The sequence below is a fragment of the Octopus sinensis genome, linkage group LG7, assembly GCF_006345805.1.
Source record: "Octopus sinensis linkage group LG7, ASM634580v1, whole genome shotgun sequence".
NCBI lineage: Eukaryota > Metazoa > Mollusca > Cephalopoda > Octopoda > Octopodidae > Octopus > Octopus sinensis.
The window spans coordinates 27425066-27447282 of NC_043003.1; the positions used below are offsets into that span (position 1 = coordinate 27425066).

At 35.5% G+C, this 22217-nt stretch overlaps 1 protein-coding gene across 3 annotated transcripts in view; it reads left to right on the forward strand.

Moving 5' to 3' along the window:
* LOC115213886 (protein arginine N-methyltransferase 1) overlaps positions 1–17864 on the forward strand; it is a 42802-nt gene extending 24938 nt beyond the window's left edge. For all 3 annotated transcript variants that reach the window (XM_029782854.2, XM_029782852.2, XM_029782853.2), the window contains 9 exons: positions 121–216; positions 1549–1704; positions 2775–2838; positions 4805–4953; positions 7100–7187; positions 7683–7798; positions 14173–14323; positions 15465–15586; positions 17249–17864. In XM_029782854.2, coding sequence (XP_029638714.1) covers positions 121–216; positions 1549–1704; positions 2775–2838; positions 4805–4953; positions 7100–7187; positions 7683–7798; positions 14173–14323; positions 15465–15586; positions 17249–17332 — 1026 coding nt within the window. In that variant the 3' untranslated portion in view covers positions 17333–17864. The remainder of the gene's footprint in view (positions 1–120; positions 217–1548; positions 1705–2774; positions 2839–4804; positions 4954–7099; positions 7188–7682; positions 7799–14172; positions 14324–15464; positions 15587–17248) is intronic.
* The last annotated feature ends 4353 nt before the right edge of the window (positions 17865–22217 follow it).

Genomic DNA, 22217 nt, shown 5'->3' on the forward strand with positions numbered 1-22217 from the left:
AATATCAATCAATTAATCATTTTTCTTGCAGCATTTTCATTAGCACTATTTTTTTAATGTTGAATGCTAGTGAGAGGTGTCAGACAATGTTTTAAATTCATTATTGTTTTTCATTATCAGACCACACCTTCCAGCAGTAATGGAAACACCCAAGTTGATGAAATGACATCCAAGGACTACTATTTTGACTCCTATGCTCATTTTGGTATTCACGAGGTAAGTATCAATGTCATTGTTGCTGTTATCATCATCAGCATTAAGTATTAAGGGGGTGTGGGGATTGATTGTATTGCCAACACTCCTTTCTTCAAAAGAGGAAAGAATTATTGTTATTAGCTGGCAAAATCATTAACACATCATTGTCCAGCATTTCATAATTTGAAATTATTATTATTATTACTGTTCCAGACAAAATGATTAGCAATATTTCCTATTTATGTTGTAAGCTCAAATTAGATTGAAGTCTACTTTGCTTTTTCATCCTTTTGAAATCAATAAAATAAGGTACCAGTGAAGTACTAGGGTTGATGTAGTCAGCTAGACCTCTCCCACTAAAATTATCGGCCTTAAGGCCAGTTTGAAGGAATCATTATTTCTTTGATGATGAGCTGGCAAAATCATTAGTTCATTCATTAGACAAGATGCTTAGCAGCATTTCTTCCAACTCTGTTTTGAGTTCAAATTCTGTTCAGGTCACCTGTGCCTATTATCCTTTTGCAGTCAATGAAATAAAGTTCCACTCAAGCACTGGTGTTGATGTAATCAACATTTCTTTCTCCCCTCAAAAACTGATGGCCTTGCCAAAATTAGAATCTACTATTTCTAAAACTGTGCCAAAATTTGAACTTACTATTAATTAGTTCTCAGTTAATTTCTTTATGATAGCCCATGTGTGCAGAGGTGTAGGTATTTGTCAAGAAACTGCTGGTGTAGTTCTTTTCACAGCTAGTTTTCAACCTGTCCATCCATGAAATAGGAATATCACCAGGCTTTGAGCTCAGCAAGGCTGGCAGATATGTACTTCAGTATAGAGACAAACTTTTGTTGCTGGTAAATTTAAACTAATTTAGATTGACAATAGTCCGGCACAATAATTTAAGTTCTTATTTACATTCATTACTTTGGCACAGGTGTGGCTATTTGGTTAAGTTTGCTTCCCAACCACATGGTTTTGAGTTCAGTCCTTGTTTCTGCTGGGCTGATTGATGAGAGCTGTTTTAACTAAATTGGTTGATAGCATCTGCTCTCACTAGGAGCAGACAGCCTTAGTAGAGAGGGCTGTAATAGTATTTTAACCGTTTAGCATTCAAATAATGCTTATTTATTCACATTGTTTTAATTTGATTATGCATTATCTCATAGTTTCGAGATTTCATTGACGTGAGCTTATTTTTAGAATGACATTCGAGAGGCTGGATCTGGCTGGTTTGAACATGAAGTAGATAAAATATTTCGGCCAGATATGACCGGTTTAAATGATAAAGGATTAAATAGTATAAATTTAAATAAAGAAGGCTAATATTTTTTGTATTTTACATCTTTTAACAGGAAATGCTCAAAGATGAAGTACGCACATTGACTTATCGTAACTCTATGTACCATAACAAACACCTCTTCAAAGGTAAAGTTGTGCTGGATGTTGGATGTGGTACTGGAATCCTAAGTATGTTTGCTGCTAAAGCTGGAGCCAGTAAAGTTATTGGAGTAAGTACATTTTTTGTGGCTTTTTTTCTTTTCCTGAAAAAAAAAAAAGTTAGAATTATTAATAATTCAACAATATCATTCTTTTTACGTCTACTTTTTTCATGTTGGCTTGGATTACATGTGACGTCTTCAGGCAATACTTTATAGCTGTGTGCCACTCTTTGGTGCTAAACCATTGTTTTCGTGTATGTTACTTTTTGTTGGTCTTTCATATTGAATTTCTGAGTTGTGGGTATAAGTGCCACTACTGCCCAAGAAGGTTTCAATACATGCACATGAATATACAAATGATAGGCTTTAACAGAGTTTCCAACCACCAACTTTTATTTGCCAGATATTGGTCAGCCCAAGGCTATAATGAATGACACTTGCTTTAGATGCCACGAAGTGGAATTGAATCTGAAACTAAGGGCTTTTGGAGTGAGTTTCTTAGCACACAGCCATACCTGTGCCTTGTATAACCTTTCTGTTATCAGATTGTGATGTTGTTTTTATTGGCAGAATTGTTAGAATGTTGGAGAAAATGCTTTGTAGGGTTTCCTTTTGCTTTTTACTCTTTTAGTGTGACTCCCAGTGAGACCAACTTTGCCTTTCATTCCTCTAGAATTGGTAAAATAAAGTACTGGTCACCTAAGGTCATTGTAATTGGCTAACCTCTCTCCTCTCAATTGTTGCCTTGTGCCTAAAGTAGACACTGTTATGGCCGGGTAGGAAAATCAGTAACAAATATTTTATGTCAAAATATGTCTGATTGTGTGTCTAAACCTATTATAATTTTGTTGTATAAATCCTCATCATAAGTAATTTATATAAGGAGCACTTGTCCATGCTAGCATCTATAATAATCCTGAAAATAATAATAAAGCAGTGTGAGCGGTTTTTCTATTTTCAAAACATGGTGAGAGTGGAGCTTTTATAAAACTACATTCTATGGAAAATGTGGTGGTGATAGGGTGCTTAAGTGATGGCTCCCTGTGTTATTAGGCTGTTGTTTAAGTCAGCCATTTAAATATATTTTGGTTTAATCAATTTATCAGCTGTTGTTAACCATGTTGTTTGTTTTGTAACAGATTGAATGTTCCAGTATCATTGAATATGGTCAGAAGATTGTGGAAAACAACCATCTTGATAATGGTGAGTAGCAAGGACAACGTTTAGTAAGATGTTGCATTTCATCTGTCGACTCCTCTTTTGACAAGCCAGTTTATCATTTGTCCCTCTGAGCTAGTGGTCCCACGGTATTTTCTGTGCTGCCATGGGTTTCTCTCTTTCTGTTGAATGTCCAGCCAGGGATTAGTGTGGGCATGGGTTGCGGTTGACAAAATTCAGTCCCCAACCATGTAGTTTTGGGTTCAGTTCTGCTACTCCGGGAAAGTGTCTTCTCTAGTTCCAGACCAACAAAAATCTTGTGGTTTTGTGAGTAGATTTGGCAGGCAGAAATTGTGTATTCTGTCATCATCATCATCATCGTTTAACGTCTATTTTCCATACTGGCATGGGTTGGATGGTTTGACTGGAGACTGGCAAGCCAGGAGGCCGCACACCAGGCTCCAATCTGATCTGGTAGTGTTTCTACAGCTGGATGCCATTCCTAATGCCAACCACTCAGTGTAGTGGGTGCTTTTTACGTTGCCATCAGCACAGGGGTGAGTCAGGCGGTACTGGCACCCCCCACGTTCAGATGGTGCTTTTTTGTGCTACTGGCACAGGAGCCAGTCGGGGTGGGAGAGGCTGGTATTGACCAAGTTCAGATGATGCTTTTTACATGCCACTGGCAATGACCCACGCACGCATTTATAGTATTTGTAAGTAATGGTTTTATGTCACTGAAAGGATATCTGGGCTTTTCAGCATGTTTAGCGATCTTAATAAGTAAAAGCTTTCTTAAACAGTACAGTTTATTTCCAATTTTTTGCATAAAGCCTGTCTGGGGAAATTAATACTTCACTTGGAAATAGGTTGATATTGGCATCTGGACTTTAGAAAAATTCTACCTCAGCAAACTTTTTTGTGACCTATGCAGCAAGCATTGGAAATCTGCCAGATGTAATGCTTATTTATTATTCACATTATAAAATAATGCCAGATTGAATCAATCATACATTATTTCATAACTTCAAGATTTTGATTATGTGATTGTTTAGAATGACATAGTTGGGCAAATGTGGGAGGCTGGTTTGGGCTATTTGAACATAAAACAGGTGGAATATTTTGACTGGATATGGCTGGTTTAAATGCTAAAGAATTAAACACATTTACTATTCCATCATGTGCTTGTTAACAGCCACCAGTATTAGCATACCAACCAAAGTTTCATAGGCTTCACTCAGCAGTTGTATTTAATTGATCAGATTCAATAAACATCACAATCTTATCTGAATGTGCTGTTCCTAACAATTTAACCATTCTGAATTTTGTAGTCATTAATTTATTTAACACACATTCTTGCTGTGCTAGCATAAATTTAAATGAGGAGTTATTTGAGGTAAGATTTTACAACTGGATGCTCTCCCTGTTGTACACACTTAATCTGTTTTTCAAATAAGAGGGGTTTTTTTTGCTTGTTTTCTTTTTATTCCAGAAGTTTTCGAAAATGTAGAAAAATTGGTTATAATGTTAATAAGATGCATTAATATAATCACTGATTCACTCAGCTTGTGATATTGAAAGCCACTGTCAACCAGTTCCTTGCAAAAATCTAATAAGCATGAACTCTTACTAAAAAATTTTTTTTATTTTGAGGGGCAAACTTAATCTAATGGCAAGTTATATATATATATATATATATACACACACACACACAACCCTAACCATGTTGGTGCTGTCAGTTTCAAAACAAGGTTGTGGGTTTTTTTTTATTATTATAATATATTTTCATAGAATACATTGTCTTGTGTTTTCAATTTCAGAAATAATCACAAATTTACAGATGATTACTATATTCACAGGAATTATGACGTGTGTGTACATACATATCTGTATGCACATATAATTACAATCTCCTAGAGGGAACTGAAGAAAGTTATAGAACTAGGAAAAAACTTTGCTTTGCATCTGTTGACCTTTAGTATTAAATTGCTACATGTAATGTTCATTTCAGTGGTGACCCTTGTCCGTGGAAAAGTTGAAGAGGTGGAGCTTCCTGATGGCATTGAAGGAGTCGATATCATTATTAGTGAATGGATGGGCTACTGTCTTTTTTACGAGTCTATGCTTAAAACAGTTCTTTATGCCAGAGACAAATGGCTGGTGAGTACTTAACCAATTTGTATGTAGTTTTAATTCTGCTCAATGTGTTTGTTTCTGTGATATTTTACAATCAAATCCACCCAGCACACATTTCCTCTGATACTCCTCATACTGGTTCCATCCCAATCCATGTACATTCATCCCTTCAAAGAACACCAGTTCTCGAATTACCCTTATCTCTCATGGTTTCATTTGCAGCTATTTAAAGATCTTCAAATTAAACATTTGCCTATGCAATCAGAAGCTCTGCAAAGGCCATAAAATTGCCTTGCTTCTTCTTGCTAAAGACATGCGTACTCAAGGTTTCTTTTGCTTTTAATTCATTACAAAACTGCTCTTCATATAGCCTGTGAACAGTGGTGGCATCATTTACCTGTCTTTTTGTTCATCAGCACAAATCATTGGCTAATTAATAGTTAGTAGGAACATTGTGATATTGTATTGTTGCCACTTCCTGCTGTCAAAGGTAAACATAAATTGGAGGGTCAGTTGTAGCTGTTTACTCCACTAGAGATAGCAGCCATTACTCTACTAAATAATTCCAGTCTAATGGAAAAGGTAGAGGACAAAATAGACAAAGTAGTCCAAGATGTATTAAAAAAGGTTGGTCACAGCAAGAACATTTTTGAAAATGTGTTATGCCCAGTTGATTGACCAGGAGCTAAGTAGTGAGCCAATGGAATGTCTGTACATAGTTGCTTGACTTGTTTGAAATAGCAGCTAAAATGTCTCAAACATTACCATCTGTTCTTAAGGGTTGGACAAGATAGGAATATCTTTGATCATATATCTGCTCAATCAGGGCTAACTTTGGGTTGAACAACAAAAATAATATTCTCATCGTGTTATTTCTCAATGTTCTTTTCTGTGGGTGATTGCAAATTTGGGTACTAAGTTTATCTCTTCAAACTTAGAACTGTTCTCAGATTGACTTTTAATTTGAGATGACATTAATAGAGGACATGCAGGCATGGCTATGTGGTTGAAAAGTTTGCCTCCTAATTATGTAGTTTCTGGTTCAATATCAGTGCACGGCATCTTTGACAAGTGTCTCTTACTATATCCTCAGGTTGACTAGAGCCTTGGGTGTGGATTTGATAAGTAGAAACTGAAGAAGCTTGCCATAAATGTATGCTTGTATGTTTCCCATTGCTGGTTTGTTAAAAACTGCTTCCTGTAGGTGTCATTGGCTTGCAGTTCACTATGGAAGGATATCTGGGCTTACTGATATATCTTCACATGTTACAAGTAAACCAAAATTCCAGATGAAATGAAAAGAGAATTTGAAAAAAATAAAAAGAAAATCGTTTATAAATGAAATTTATTCTACAATATTCCAAAAAATAATCAGATTTGTAACTTTTTCCCAAATGTGTGGGAAACCTCAAATTTTTTTTCTCTCTTTGAGTAAAAATTCATTTCATCAATTGCTTCAAAGGAAAAGTTTTTAAAAAAAATCTAATGGTTTTTGTTTTTCTTGGAAGGACTGTGGTTAGGTCTAAAAGCTTTCTAAATATAAGAAAAACACTTTTTAAATTCTTACTATTTTCATCATTATTGGAACTGTTATCAAAATCATTTTATAATCAAAATTTGTCAAACCTCTTGACAAATTTTGATTAATTTCGATTGTGTAACATTATATGTGTTTCTTTGTATTTATGTGTGTGTGTGAGTTTATTTCATTTTGTTGATGGTATCTATTACATTTCCTAGTTTTCTTCAAGGACAAATTCCAGTATTTCAGTATTTTACTTCCATGGTGCATTCAGTTCAGCTGATAGATAATCCAGTAATTTGCACAGTTCGTCATAATTACAATTTTGTTGTATACTTAACGAATATTAACTAATAACTCATTTTCTGTGCTGATGTGCAAACAAAATTTTGAAACAAGTTGGTTTTATGAAACCAGTTTAAATACAAGAGTTAGAATATAATTGGAGCACATAAGGGGTATATTTTGCTTAGTTATATAATAACAGAAGGGTTAAGTTCACAAATCCAGTAGGTAGGTGAAATTTCTGTTGACACCAGCTAATTATGCATTTATCTTTCACTACCTTTGAATAATATCCCTTCTATGATGGTAATTACCTTGATGAACTGAATTGACATAGTTTTTTTTCCCCCCCTCTCCATTTAGAAACCTGGAGGTTTGATCTTTCCTGACAGAGCAACACTTTACATCTGTGCTATTGAGGACAGACAGTACAAGGATGAGAAAATCAACTGTAAGTTTCATTTACTATTTTGGTGTTTTGAGTTTTTGTACAGAATTGAATGTTGTGTGTGTAAATATAACTCTTGTGTGAGTGTATTTTGAATGAAATATTCTGCGTATGTTTCAGTTAAGTTTGAAAATAACCAAGAATTTAGAAAGAGACAATTACAATAAAAGGCATATTTCAGTGTCTTTCCTCTCAATACTTTATTGTATCTCAGTGTGCTTGGATTGGGTTTTTACCCTTTTGTGACTTGTTTGATTCCCAAGAATCCCATCAAATTAAGAAACTTTTTTATTATTACCTTATTTCTATAAATGTACACTACCTTTGTTTAAATTAATTTTGAAAATAATGAATTTAGTAAAGTAACAGTTATTATTAAGCGTGTGTTTAGGTCATAAATTAATATGAAGTTTTTGATGAAAGGTTTTAATTCAGATCACTTAGTTTAAATGAAAAAAATTAAAATTTAAAAAACTTTTTCTTTTCTCCGATTTTTAGGGTGGGAAAATGTTTATGGGTTTGATATGAGTGTCATCAGACAAGTGGCAATTGCAGAACCTCTTGTGGATGTTGTGGATCCGAAACAGGTGGTCACAAATTCATGTTTAGTCAAGGTAAGTTACCCTCACTGTTTCATCAATAATTACGTGTTTGAGTTCAGAAAATGGTATTTTTAATACTAGATTAGAAGCTTTTATTTTGTGTTGTTTACCCCCAGGTTAGTCTTGACTGAGCATGCTCATGATTGAAGGCATTCAAGATGTGGGCTTCCATTTTATTTGGACTTACTGTATCTGGGGCTATGCTGTTGGGTCTTTTTTTTTATAGATATGATGTAATTTAACCCTTTATTATTCAGATTTCTGTGTCAAATGTAATATTTATTCACATCAATTTGAATTAGTCATGCATTACTTTGTAGCTTTGAGATTTCAATGATATTGTTTACTTTTAAAATGATATTGTTAGGTAAGTGTGGGAGTCCAGATGTGGCCAGTTTGAAGATAAAACAGGTAGATTATTATGGCCAGTTTAAATGCTAAAGTGTTAAAAGAAAATTTAACTGCTGAATGAATAACTCTATAGAGGTTTGCTTTATATTTGTGGCCTTAACTGCTAGGTGGGATAATGTGAAGGAATTGCATAAGTTTTAAATTAAAATCTTACACCAAAGCATAGTCACAATTTATGTTCCTAACATTAGCTTAATGAGTTATTCAAAATGATTGAAAGAAACACAAAGCATCTCAAAATAAATACGGTAGCAAAAGGGTTAGATTCTTGTCTAGTAATTTCTTTTTTACCATTATACATATATTTTACAGTGGTAATTATTAACCCTTTCGTTACTGTACTTTTTTTTAGATGCTCTGTGTTTCTTTCAGTTAATTTTAAATACAACAAAAAATTTTGTGAAATAACTTAGTTATCACTTAGTGTTAGGAACATAAATTGTGACTATGGTTTGGTGGAAGATTTTAACTTAGAACTTTTTTAAACAAGACGTTTGTACTGCAGAGCCAGAGGTGGTATCAAAAGGGTTAAAGCAATTTGTGAAAAAGTCATCATGCTTACAAATATTGAGGTGGTTTTCTTTTTCAATTCACATTCCTTAGCAACTACTATGGGGACCCAACCACATGAAGTGTTGTTTTCAAGTATAGATTGCTTTCACGTTATTATTTTGCATGTTGTTCTTCACTTGTTGATGTGACCAAATGTTTTAGGCCGCAAAGTCATGTTTTTCCTAACTAAAGAGCAGTGGCTGAGCAAACCAAACAGAAGTTTATCTGTTTCAGACCAACGAAACTGTCTCTCAGGTGTTTTCATGGAGGTTGAGGATTGTTCTGAGATAAATTGCGAGACATTTTGTGGTAGATCACATTGAGATGTGTGAAAAGGGTTAGGGTTAGAGGTTATTTTTCAAGACCAGAGCCTACAAAAAGCTTGGTTGACTGATAACATCAAGCATCTTTGTTTTTTTGGTTTTTTTCCATCAATTTTTGAGTCTGTAAAATTTAGTTTTCTATGTAATTTAATTTACTAAACATAAAAGGAAGATTTAAAAAATAAGTCAAGTCCTTATGTAACCGGATTTTGGAAAGTGGGAATCCCCAGTTTCTACCCTAATCCACTAGAGTAATACAAAGTAATAAAATTTTTTGTAACACTTGTACTTTTGTATGGAGTAGTCTTACATAGTCTTCATGTTTTTATAGCATTTTTTGAATTGTGAAACTTATCATCTTTAGTGTCTAGTTCATCCCCTGCTCCCACATATAGCTAAACTTGGCAAAAGCTGCCAGGCTGTGCTTAACAATACAGTGAGCAGTCATCATATCAGGATTGTTGTCATCTTTCAGGAGTTTCACTAGTCCTTTATGTTGTCCCATCATTGTTGGTGCATCATCTGCAGCACTGGACACAATGTGATTGACTGGAATATCATTGTCTGTCAGGTACTTCCTTACCACGTTATGGATATCTTGTGCAGTGGTGGTGCTTTTCAAAGACTTGCAAAAATAAGCATCTCTTCCCATGAATTTTGAGTTGTGCTGGAACCTTGCACAGGCCAGAAGAAGGGCTTCACTGTTATGAACACATTTCATTGAGGGCTAAAGAAAATTTGGCATTCTGGAGAATCTTGGTCAGTTGGGTCTTAGCAACACCTGCAATTTCATCGATGTAACAGCAATTTGTGTCATTGCTGAGAGAGGTAAGGTGACAAGTTCTGGGTTGGCTCTTTTGTTGTTTTTCTTTTTTTTTATTTATGTTTTGCATTGTCCTAAGATATATTTCAATACCTAACTTCAGCAACTCTTCACCATTATCCTAGTGCGATTGAGATTTCTTAATGATAAGAACAAATGAGTTTATAACCCGGCTGGGAGTTTGTGTTTAATGTTGCTGCTCTGTGACTTTAACATTTCAGTAAGAGACTTCTAGTCTTCAACCCCTCATCTTTTAGTTGTTTGTTCTGGGTGTATGCTTTTGAGATGTGCTGCCAATTTTCCTTTCCTTACAGAACACTGCAAGGTCCCAACATGACAAACAGAATAGTTCAGCTTTAACTGTAGCAACATTTATAAACTCAAATTTAAAGTATTCTATTAAATACTGGCACAACATTTTTTATTATATTTCTTTATTTTGATTATGCTTGAAAATAATGAATTTAGTAAAATAACTTTGCCATTATTTAGCTAGTGTTTGGAATAAATCATCATGAAATTTAAATCACGTTAAAACAAGATGTTTGTATTATAGGACCAGGGGTAGTCTCAGCCATGTTTGTATCAAGAGTTAAAGATGCTATTTCTCAGTTAAGAATTTTGTTTGAAGAATTGAGAAAATGCAACATTTTGTGAATGACCCCCATTCCCACCCCTTTTGATGTTGTCTTCATTTGTCTGCAGACTGTCCACAGCTATGAAACTTTGTTGTAATAGAGAACCTTGTCCTTCAGCATTATTATCCTGCCTTTTGGGCAGTCACTGCTAATTCCAAATCCTTACCAAAAGTGATGTAGTTGTTGGCAGCATGCAAATATCATCATACTAATTTTTATCAATATGAACACCATCAAACTTCAGAAATTGGATAGTCCCATTTGGAAAGAAGTCTGCTGTAGTTCTTGGTGCACTGCTAATTAGTAATTGCCTTCATAGTTGTATATATTGGTATTTCACTTGGTGTGTGTGTGTGTAGGCTACTATGAAAGGCTATTACATGTTGAAATTGTATGGGAGAAAGAGAGTCTTCCCAGTACAAGGACTGGTCATACCATTCTGGTACACAGAAGCAGTTACAGATATGTATGCAGAAAAGCCACTGATCCATCAGGAAGTACTACTAATATGCTTTAAATAATGTCAGAACAGGGTGATCAAGTCACCTATATAGTCAACTAGGTTGTATAGGAATGTATCATAACTAATGACTGGTGTAACATTATCATAGCCAACTGTTACAATGATATCAAGTTGCTAGACAAGGTCATGAAAGTGTTGTAGCTCAATTGGTTAGGGAGATAGATTAGATGCAATTTGGTTTTGTGCCAGGAAGAAGTACTGCTCATGCCATCTTCCTGGTGAGATAGCTGCAATAGTTCTTAGTTAAGAGTAAGCTACTGTACTTAGCAGTTGTGAACCTAGGGAAAAACCTTTGACATAGCCCCTTGCTCTGTGACCTGGTAGGTATGGAGGAAGCTTGGAGTAGAATTATTTCTTGTGAGAGTCACACTAGCCATGTACAAGGGTGTTGTCAGCAAGATAAAAGTTAGGAACAAATGCAACAACAGATTCAGTGTGCAAACAAGTTCCATGGTCAAGTTCTCATTCTCTTTTTATTTTTATCATAGTTCTCCAGTTTTAAATCTGTTCTAGATTTAAGAATGACCTCATAGCTAAATCATTAGTAGAATTTGAGTTAGCAAAGACTGGATTATTTGTAAGTAGGAAAAGAGCAGAACTCTGCTCCTATCAGGAAAATGGACTTACTTGGTATGTAGAAAAGGAGTTGGTGGAAATTCTGTCATGTACCTGGCACTAGATATGGATGTACAAGAGTAGAATAATGAGCTGGTTACTAGAGCAACCAAATTTTGTATGGCTGATGTATAATAGTAATAAACACTAAGTATACATACGAAATAGAGGCTTTCAATTGCCCGAGAGTATTCTTTGAGATAATAGTTTCTGTTACTAGCAGTAATTGAAGATTTCTGAAAGCATAGTGGCCAGAGTAAGAACAGGCCGGAGAAAGTTCAGGGAGCTACCAGTGAAAAGTAGACTACATGATGTTTGTGTAAGAACTACCATGCTGTGTGGCAGTGAGAGAACTTGTGAAAGCTAGAAAGGACCGGCAGTAGCATGACTGTTGGATGTGCAATGTTATTGTGCATAATTGATGCAACTTAAAGGGTGTTGAGACAAAACTAGGTGTAGTGGAAACATGGGTGCAAGGGAGAAAGCTGTCTTGATTTAACCACGTGATGCATATGGACAAGAAAAGCTGTATAAAGAACTGGTAATTGCTTAGAATAGATGAAACTTGTGAAAGAGAGTGGTGATGGTTGATCTCAGGATGTTCAGCCTCATAAAGGTGAGAAAGAACTGGGATGATTGGTATGATATGCAATGTTCAAGAAGACTTGCCCAGCGATGCTAACATGGCATGATAGAAATTTTGAAAGCATGATATGCCTGCTCAATATTTGGACAGTTGGGTCTGTCACCAAGTATACCAGTCAAGTCTGCAACTGCTGCTGCCTTCTTTTTTTACCTTTCTCTTTCTAACCCATCCACACCACTCTTCTGAGCCAATTTCTATTGGCATCTTCATTCTTGTTATTATTTCTCGCCCACTCATATTTACCGTTTTTGTTATCCTCTACTCTCAACCCTTGTTTTATTCATCTCTTACTCTCCTCCACATTCTTGCAGCCTTTAACCCTTTTCTTCATCTTCTTATCACTCATCCCTCCATTGCTCTGCTGATTACTGTTTTGTTTGCTGCTGTTGTTAATGAAAGTAGAACCTGTTGCTACATTTCATATCACTATTTCTATACTGCTAGCCACCACTCACATAGCCTCTCAGCTACTCCCAATTGACATCTATCCATTATTCTTATCACCTCTCCAGCCACACCTCTGTTTACAACTCTCTCTCTCCCTCTCCCCCCACACTGTTACAACCTTACCCACTGCTGCTGAGCCTCCTGACTCCCCTATTGCTTCCATTGTATTTTGACCTCTCAACATTTTGCATTAAGTGATGGCTCTTTCTTGTTCTCCCACTCTGTCAAAGTGTAAAGTTACAATGTAACCTCACAATTTCAGATGCCACGGACCCCCCCCCTCCCCCAGGACATTCTGTAATGTTGTTGGCATCAAGAAGGGCATACAGCTATTGAGACTGTGCCGAAGCTGCTATTCTGGAGTAATATGTGGCTCTTCAACATATTATATCTTTAGAAGCTGCGCAATCCATGCCAGTATGGGAAGCAGATATGAAAATAATGATGATTTGGAAATTTGTTTATTTTTATGTTTGTTAAATAGTATTTATAGTTTTAGTGAAAGCACATGTTTGGATATTTTGTTCATGACCGTAAGATTGTGAGTTCAATTCTCAGCAGCATGTTGTGTCTTTGAGCAAGACTCTTTATTTTACGTTACTTCAGTGCACTCAAGTGGCAAAACTGAGTTGTGCTTGAAAATCAAAGGGCCAATCTTGTCACCTTCTGTGTCATGCTGAATTTCCCCAAGAATTACATTAATGGTATATGTGTATGTGGAGTGCTCAGCCACTTGTTAATTTCATGAGCGAGTTGTTCCATTAACTGAAACATGTTATTGTAACTGACAGTGCCAGTTATTTATAGTTTTAGCCAGGATAGGCACTTTCTAATGTACTTCCTCAGACAGCAAGCCCCTGTTATGCATGTATGAAGGGGTGCTGAAGAGTTCCCAACTTTAGGTAAAAGAACATACTGGAGAATCTGTTAATTATGATTCTATTCAACATAGTCCCCCCTCACTTATTGCAGCGGTCCTTCAGTTTTTCTAAACCTTGTAAAAGAACTTGAATAGTTGTGACACCCCTAAAGCCAGGAACTTTTCAGCACCCCCTCAAATACATATCAATTGTGTGCAGGTTATGTTACTGTTTCAGCTGAAAATTGATACCAGAACAAAATTTCATCTACTGAGTTCTTAGCCTTTGGTTCCATTATTTTCAATTGTTAATTTACTACCTATATGTAATTACCCAACTGTTATCTTTGTCATCTCTTCTTTGCAGTTATAATGCATGTAGAATTAAAATTATTCAAAGTGTCCTTCACTTTTTTAATGACAGTATCATGATATTAGACTTGTGGTTGCTAGTTCTAACAGATTGAACAACAACATAGAGGATTCCTCTATGGCTTATTAATTTATCAACATTTTACCATTATATTTTGTTTTCTAATCTCATTACAGGAAGTTGACATTTACACTGTGAAGGAAGAGGATCTTACCTATACAGCTCCGTTTCACTTACAATGCCGGAGAAATGACTATATTCATGCCCTTGTATGTTTCTTTAACATTGAATTCACCAAGTGTCATAAACGTACTGGATTTTCTACAGGTAAGATGTCAGATCACATTGGTTAGGTGCAGTTAATTTATTCTAATTATAACACCCAAAATACCGAAAGAATTCTAGTTGAAGTTTTTTCAGTCATTGTTTAGTTTTATGTCCAACTTGAAGTGTTTTTTTTTTCACCCCCCATTATTATTTAATGATATTTTGAGGAGTATTCCTCCTTTCTCTCTCTCCAACTTAAGAAGCCGAGTATCTCCTCTACTGTAAAACAAATGTTCCTGTCCCTCTAAAATACTTTCACCTCTCTCAATACTGCACTCCCATTCAGTTGGGAGCTCTTGCCTTACAAGTTAGTTGGTGCCCCCACTTTTGCTGGTATGCTCGAAAATGATTGGTGTTAGGAAAGGCATCTGGTTGAAGACGACCATGCTAGTGCAGACATTCCTTTGGCTTGTTGGGTTGTCATCAAACTGTCCAGTCCTTGTAAGCATGCAAGACAGACAGTAAATGATGACAATAATTGTTCCCTTTTAACTATTAACCATTTCACTGTTTTCCATTCAAATAACATTGAAATAAGCAGAAATAGGCCAGGATGACATTAATATTGACAGTTATAGGATATGAACCAATAACTTTAACTCCTGGATCAGTACATTGACACACCATCTCAGTTATAGGGGATTAATTCATAATAGTACTAGCTTGTGTTTTTTTTTTTAGTACAAAATCATTTATTTAATGTTTTTCTATGCTAGCATGCCTGAGCTGGGAAGTAATTAAGGGTGGATTTTAACAACTCAGTGCTCTTCCCGTCATCAACCATTACCTGTTTTTTTTTCAAGTAGGGTTTTTTTTTGTCTTGAGAAATTTGAAAGAGCTGAGTTGGCAGGCATGAGAAAATGTCGACGAATGTCACTAGTTGCATCTCATTTGTGGCTGTAACTCATCATTAGTGGTGAAAATTCACACAAACACAACAGGCTTCTTTCGGCTTACATCTACCAGATTCCCTCTTAAGGTATTGGTCAACCCAAGGTAATAAGAGAAGATACTCACTCACAGTAGAGTGCAGTAGGGCCAAATCCCAGTGTATTTGAGGGTTGAACTTCATAGTGAGAAATACTTCAGCATTGGTTTTCGTTTTATAATTAAATTAATCTCTTTCTCTCTTTATTTGCAGCTCCAGAATCTAGGTATACACATTGGAAGCAGACCGTTTTCTACCTGGATGATTATTTAACCGTGAAAAAGGCTGAGGAAATATTTGGCACATTCACAATGCAACCAAATAAGAAGAACAGTGTAAGTAAAAAAAGAATTTTTGTTGTCATCTGAAGTATTGCATAAAGTAGCAATAGTGAATCACTAATTTCATACAAATTGATTTACCCCATAACATACAACTAAGTATTCTTTCACTTGTTAGTTCAACCAAACACATATATATATAGGATGTCTATGGATATCTTAAATGTAGTGTATTTAATATTGACATTGATTTTTGTACATGGTTGTAATTCTGTTTTGAAGTGGTAGGAACTGTGATAATTGGGGAAAATTTGTCTTGTTATTGTAATTTTTCTATCTGCCTTTCCATATATCAGGAACTACATTCTATATTTTGGAGCTGATAGGATGTGATTTGTGGGGGCTGTAGCTTTTACCATATTTATTTTGAGATGCTATGTGTTTATTTCAATTAATTTTAAATACAACAATATTTGGTAAAATAACTTAGTTGTCATTAAGCTAGTGTCTTGTGACTAAGGATTGGTGGAAGATTTTAATTCAAAACTTATGAAAACAAGACATTTGTACTACAGAGCCAGAGGCAGTTTCAGGCAGGTTGATATTAAAAGGGTTAAACAGTTGACTTACTGCTTAGAGGCTGCTTTATTGCACCATTAAGTATGATCAAGCAAACTTATGATTAATGGCTTTCAAACTGTGACTGTCATGTTGTTTTGTACATCAGAGACTACATTGTCCGTTGTGCATTGTTTTAAGACTAGAAATGTAAATTGACTGTTGTTTCTAGCAATTCAGGCAAGTGCTGAGTCCGTGTTATTGGTTACAGTGATTATCAGTATTTAACTTCTGTATTTCAACCTGGCCCAATTTGTTTCACAAAATCGCACAAATCAGAGAACGGCATTGAGTTTAAGTGTTTACACTGGTGTGGCTTCCTAATGTCAGACAGTTTACAGTGTGTATTTGATACTTTGTCTGTGGCACCAATATTAGTGAGTTCACCAAGTACTCACAAGACATAACCCCTCAACTGAGTGTGTGTGTGTGTGTGTGTAGTATTAACCCTTGCAATGCCAGCCTGTCTTAGATTCTCCTCGTTCTATGATACAAATTTATTGCTTTAAAGTGATTTAAATTATAACCTTCCATCAAAACTGTATATTAAGATTTTACAGACACCAACTTAATAATGAGAAAGTTATTTTATTAAATTTTAAAAATTATTTGAACAGAAAATATTTTATGTCCACAGAAATGTGGTAACAAAAGGGTTAAGGGTTTGTGTCAGTTTTCATAGGCTAAAGTATGGGATAGGAACAAGTGTTATGCTGCAGAGGACATACATGGCTACCCCAGCAGAAAAGAGAAAAGATTGTGGGAGATTGGTGTTAGGCATACATACCTTTAAGGTACAAATAAGGTGGAGAATTGAGACTGACTGGGCAGGTAGGTTTGTGAGTGTAAGAACAGTATCCACTTCGAATGTTGGGGAGGCTACACTGTCGAAAATTTTACTGTATCTTTACTCATAATTTTGGGAGAAATGGCTTTATTGTGTCTCATCTCAGGGATGAGATTTCAATGATGTGGTTGTTTTTAATTGTAAAATGATGTAGGGTAGGTGTGAGAAGCCAAAATATTTGGATCAGGTTTTTTTGTTTTTCTTCTGTGATTGATATATATATATATTTCCTTTTTGTTTTTCTTTCACAGCGGGACCTGGATTTCACTGTTGATATTGACTTCAAGGGTGAACTTTCAGAGATGTCGGAGTGTCTGCATTACAAGATGAGGTAGATGAACAGCTAAGAGAAAGTGACTGACAAACATAAGACACTGATGATGTCATTGATGCCAGCAATCCACTCCCACCCCTCCTTTCTTCTCTCTGTCTCTCACACACCCTCCAATTTCTATCTTTGTGTTGTTCTTCCCAAGGAGGCATGTGTGAGAAATTCCCACATTTAAACAACTTACATTATACATTTGGTGGGATCAACCCAAACACGATGAATTCAATACACTTAATAATAATAATAATAATAATATTAATAACAATAACAATAATAACTGTAAACTGATGATGGGGTAGGTGGAATTTAGCGCCAGCTTCCTATTTCTTTCTGGTGCAAAGATTTTTTCTTTTTTGGATCAATCTGAGGTGGGTCACAAGTTGCACTGATGGTGGCAGCAAGAAAGCAGAAAAATTGCATCCCAGGCTTTTTATTTTTTATTATTATTGATATTAATCTCTTAATTTAAAAAAAAAATTCTTTGGCTATTTTCTATTCTCTTCAAAGGAGGGAAAAAAAAATGAATTAAAAAAAAAGTGAAGCCACCATTGCTTTCAGCTTTTTCCACATGTGTTGCCACCAGAGAGAACTATGTTGTCCTTGGCAACATTTTTTTTTTTTTTTGGTAAATTCTCTTCAATAATTATAATGACTCTAAAACATTTGTGTGTGTGTATGTATATATATGTATATATGTATATATATATATGTATGTATATATATGTATGTATGTATATATGTATGTATATATATGTATGTATGTATATATATATATATATATGTATATATATATAATATGTGTGTGTGTATGGTTTTATATATATATATATATGTGTATGTATATATATATAATGTGTGTGTGTCTTTATGTGAATAATTCATTCATGATCCTTTTCCTTTCTGCTTCATACTTTGAGAAATCCACACACACCATGAAAGAAGAGTAAAAGGTTTCTCAAGCTCTTTCCTCCCTCTCATCTGAAATAAAAAAGTTCAATATTCAACATTTAGGCAAGGACTAATTGTCAGCAGGACATTTCCTTATTTTTTTAAAAATATTTTTCTTAACTTTTTTCTTTCTAAAGTTTTGCTGCTGCTATGGTTGTTTTATACATTAAGGCAAAAAAAAAAAAAATGTTGTCTTGCTGGGAATTATAATAATAATAATGATGGTGATCATATCTGGTTTACTTGTTTCTGCTTTTCAACCTTCAGCTACATTTTTTGTGGTTATGAGTAAAAAGAGAAAACAGTGCTGAGCTGCTCCTGAGAATTACAAATCTGCAGGTTCTATCTTCCAACTAATATATATGATCTGAATCTACACAACTACAGCATAGATAATAAGGTACATTGTTGTTCACAGCAAGTAATCTGTGAATGACACTATTAAGCAGTTCTTATTCGAACGTGGCCGATGCCAGCGCCGCCTTGACTGGCTTCTGTGCTGGTGGCACGTAAAAAACACCAATCCAATTGTGGCCGTTGCCAGCCTCACGTAAAAAGCACCCACTATACTCACGGAGTGTTTGGCGTTGGGAAGGGCATCCAGCTGTAGAAACACTGCCAGATCAGACTGGTGCAGCCTTCTGGCTTCCCAGATCCCCGGTTGAACTGTCCAACCCATGTTAGCATGGAGAACGGACGTTAAACGACAATGATATATATATATATATATATATATCCACTTTGCCATGTTTGTATGTGTCACCTTTTTGAACAGCCAGATGCCTTTTCTGTCATCATCTCACACTTGTTTCCAAACAAAATATTCTACCCATGGCCAGATATATTTTTGTAGAATATTTGAAATGAATGGTACTGCTTGTATGACACTGACACTCATTTACAACTACCACACAATGTCATACAAGGAGAGGTAAGCATGTATATAGACTTCTTTCAGTTTCCACCAACCAAATCCACTCGAGGCTTTGGTTAGCGCGGTATTTAGTACTAGAAACTTTATCAAGTTGCCACTGTATGGTTGGTAAGCAAACTTCGTACCACACAGCTACACCTGTTCCCTTGGAGTTGTCTAATGCATGTCTTGATCTGAGATCATGTGTTGAAACTTTTTTTTTGACTATAGTGAGGAAGAGTCATTGTAGCCATTTTGATAACACAAAATTCTTCAAATGGATTTCATGAAGTATCAACATTTTCATTGCATAACTGTAACCTGATTACTACTACAGTTCTATTGCATTTGTGTCTGGAATGATGAGATGTATCAAGGGTTTTAATGAGAGTTCTTAAATGGCTTGGATGGCTTTTTGGCAAGGTAGTTTCTAATATATATATATGAATTAGCTAATATTCATATAAATTTTCTCAAATGCGTCCTGTGGTCATTTTGGTAGTTTGTTGTTAACTGAATTTTGCTAATCATATCTTTATTATATATATATATAATACAAAAATGGGACAAGAACGCAAAGCATCCAGACAGGTGATACAAAAGAGGGACAACAAAACATCCAGAGAGACGATACAAAGAAAACAAGGACGTGTCATTCAGAGTTTTCTATCCTCGGTCGAGTTCCATATTATCTTTGTAATTTCGACTGGTTATACTCAAGATTGCTCCAATCTGGCCGGCCACAGGGGAAAACTAAGCTGAGAGCATTAGATTTCTTGGAAGAAAGCATTGAATATATACGAAAACAAGGACGGTAAAAAACAAATGTTACACAAATACAAACACAATTAACAGGTGTCTTTCAACTAAGGACAAATTTAGCTGGCATGTGTGGAAGTAAAGCCTTACGGCAGGGTCATTAGGTTTAATAGGCACAGGGAGGAATATAGATGTTGCATGGATGGTAGTCGAACCAAGAAAGTTCAGGCCTGGCCAAACACTGGTCACGTGGAGAGAGAAGATATATATATGTATCTACCTGTGTGTGTATATATATATATATATACACATAAACATGCATAAATTATATAAATACAATTAAGTGTACTGAGAAGCAGCACCTACGTGCTAGAAATAGACGTCAAGAGAATGTAAAACACCACTTCAAATTACACTCTATCAACACAAAGCTGAAAGTAGGCAAATGAATAAACTGGATTTAGGAAGATCCATCTTATTCATTTGCCAGCTTTCAGCCTGAAGTGGTTTTTTTAGAGTCTTGGCATCTATTTCTAGTGTGTAGGTGCTGTTTCTCAGTACCCTTAATTGTAATTATATCTGTATAATTATGTTTGCCTATATGGTATTTTACATGCTCTGAGAAGATCATTAATTGATTTTATCCTTAATTATGTTTAACTATTTACCAGGGCATAATATCTAACCGTTTATATTATTTTTTTCCATTCATAACGATATCCTCCTATCTTGGAGAAAAAAATCTTTACTTTATGTAATGCTTTTGTGTAAGCAAAATAATTCATTTGAAAATCTGAGTACCTGTCTCATTTTTATATTCGATCACCTGTTTCTCCCGGGCAATTAGTATGTTTGCACTCCACATTCTTGTATTGGTAGTTAAACCTGCCCAAGTTGACTTTCGACATTGCCATTCACTCTTCCAGGATTAGATCATAGCCACAATTAAATGATCCAAACCAAAAGTAAATGAATTTTCTATATTTGATAGACTTCATGTTTCTTATCTTCACCACACAATGACATTTTGAACACAGCACGTGTGTGCCTCTCACTGCGCACCAATCTGGTAAAGTGTCTTATACTGTTTGCAGCTTGAAATTGAGCAAAGCCTTGAGTGGATTTTGTAGATGAATTCTCAAAAGAAGTCTGTATTGTGTATGTGTGTAATTTTCCATGCTGGCACAGGTTGCGCAGTTTGATGGGATCTAACAGGTCTGAAGACTGCATTGTGTTCTAATCTTTACTTGGCGTGTGTATGTGTGTTGTAGCAGATATGATTAACAGAGGCAATGCTATTTCTAGTATTCCCTGAAGATATGTCTGGCCATTAAAAAGTGTTACATAGGTTGGAAGCAGTTATGAGTTGGTGATATGAAAGGCTTCTGACTATAGAAAATCTCCCTCCATGAATTCTGTCTGACCAATGAAAAGGTGGATGCTAAATGAGAGTATAATATATAAACATGGCCTAATGATTCTAAGAAATTTGCTTCATGAGCACATCCTCCTGGGTTTGATTAAATTGCATGGCATCTTAGGCAAATGTCATTTTCTATTGCCTCAGGTGAACCCATAGTGAATGAAATTGTGTAGACTCCATATAGAAGTCTGGCAGATGGCTTATACTTGTAATTTAAAAGATAGCAACCATGTTATACCGTTCCTACTTGAAAATTCCATTCAGGATATGTTTGGAATACACAGCCACTTAAACTTTTAATTGGATGGGGAAAACTGAATCCTCTTCATCAAAATTGATAAAGGTTCATATATGCATACACACCACTACTTTTACATATATATTGTGCAGATTTGTAATATATGTGTGTATATGCACATATATTCAACCCTTTAACATTTAAACAGGCCATATCTGGCCGAAATATTCTTCCTGTTTGATGTTTAAACTAGCCAGATCCAATGTCTGACATCTGTCCAATATCTTTCTAACAATATGCAATCACATCATCATAATCTCAAGGCTACAAAATGATGCATGATTAATTAAAAACTGTGATTATATTTGAAGGCACGTGGCTTAGTGGTTAGTGCATTTGGCTCACGATTGTAAGGTCATGAGCTCAATTCCCGTGTTGTGTCCTTGAGCCAGACACTTCCTCCAGTCCACTTAGCTGGCAAAAATGAGTTGTACCTGTATTTCAAAGGGCTGGCCTTGTCACGCTGAATCTCCCTGAGAACTACGTTACGGGTGCGTGTGTCTGTGGATTGCTCAGTCACTTGCACGTTAATTTCATGAGCAAGCTGT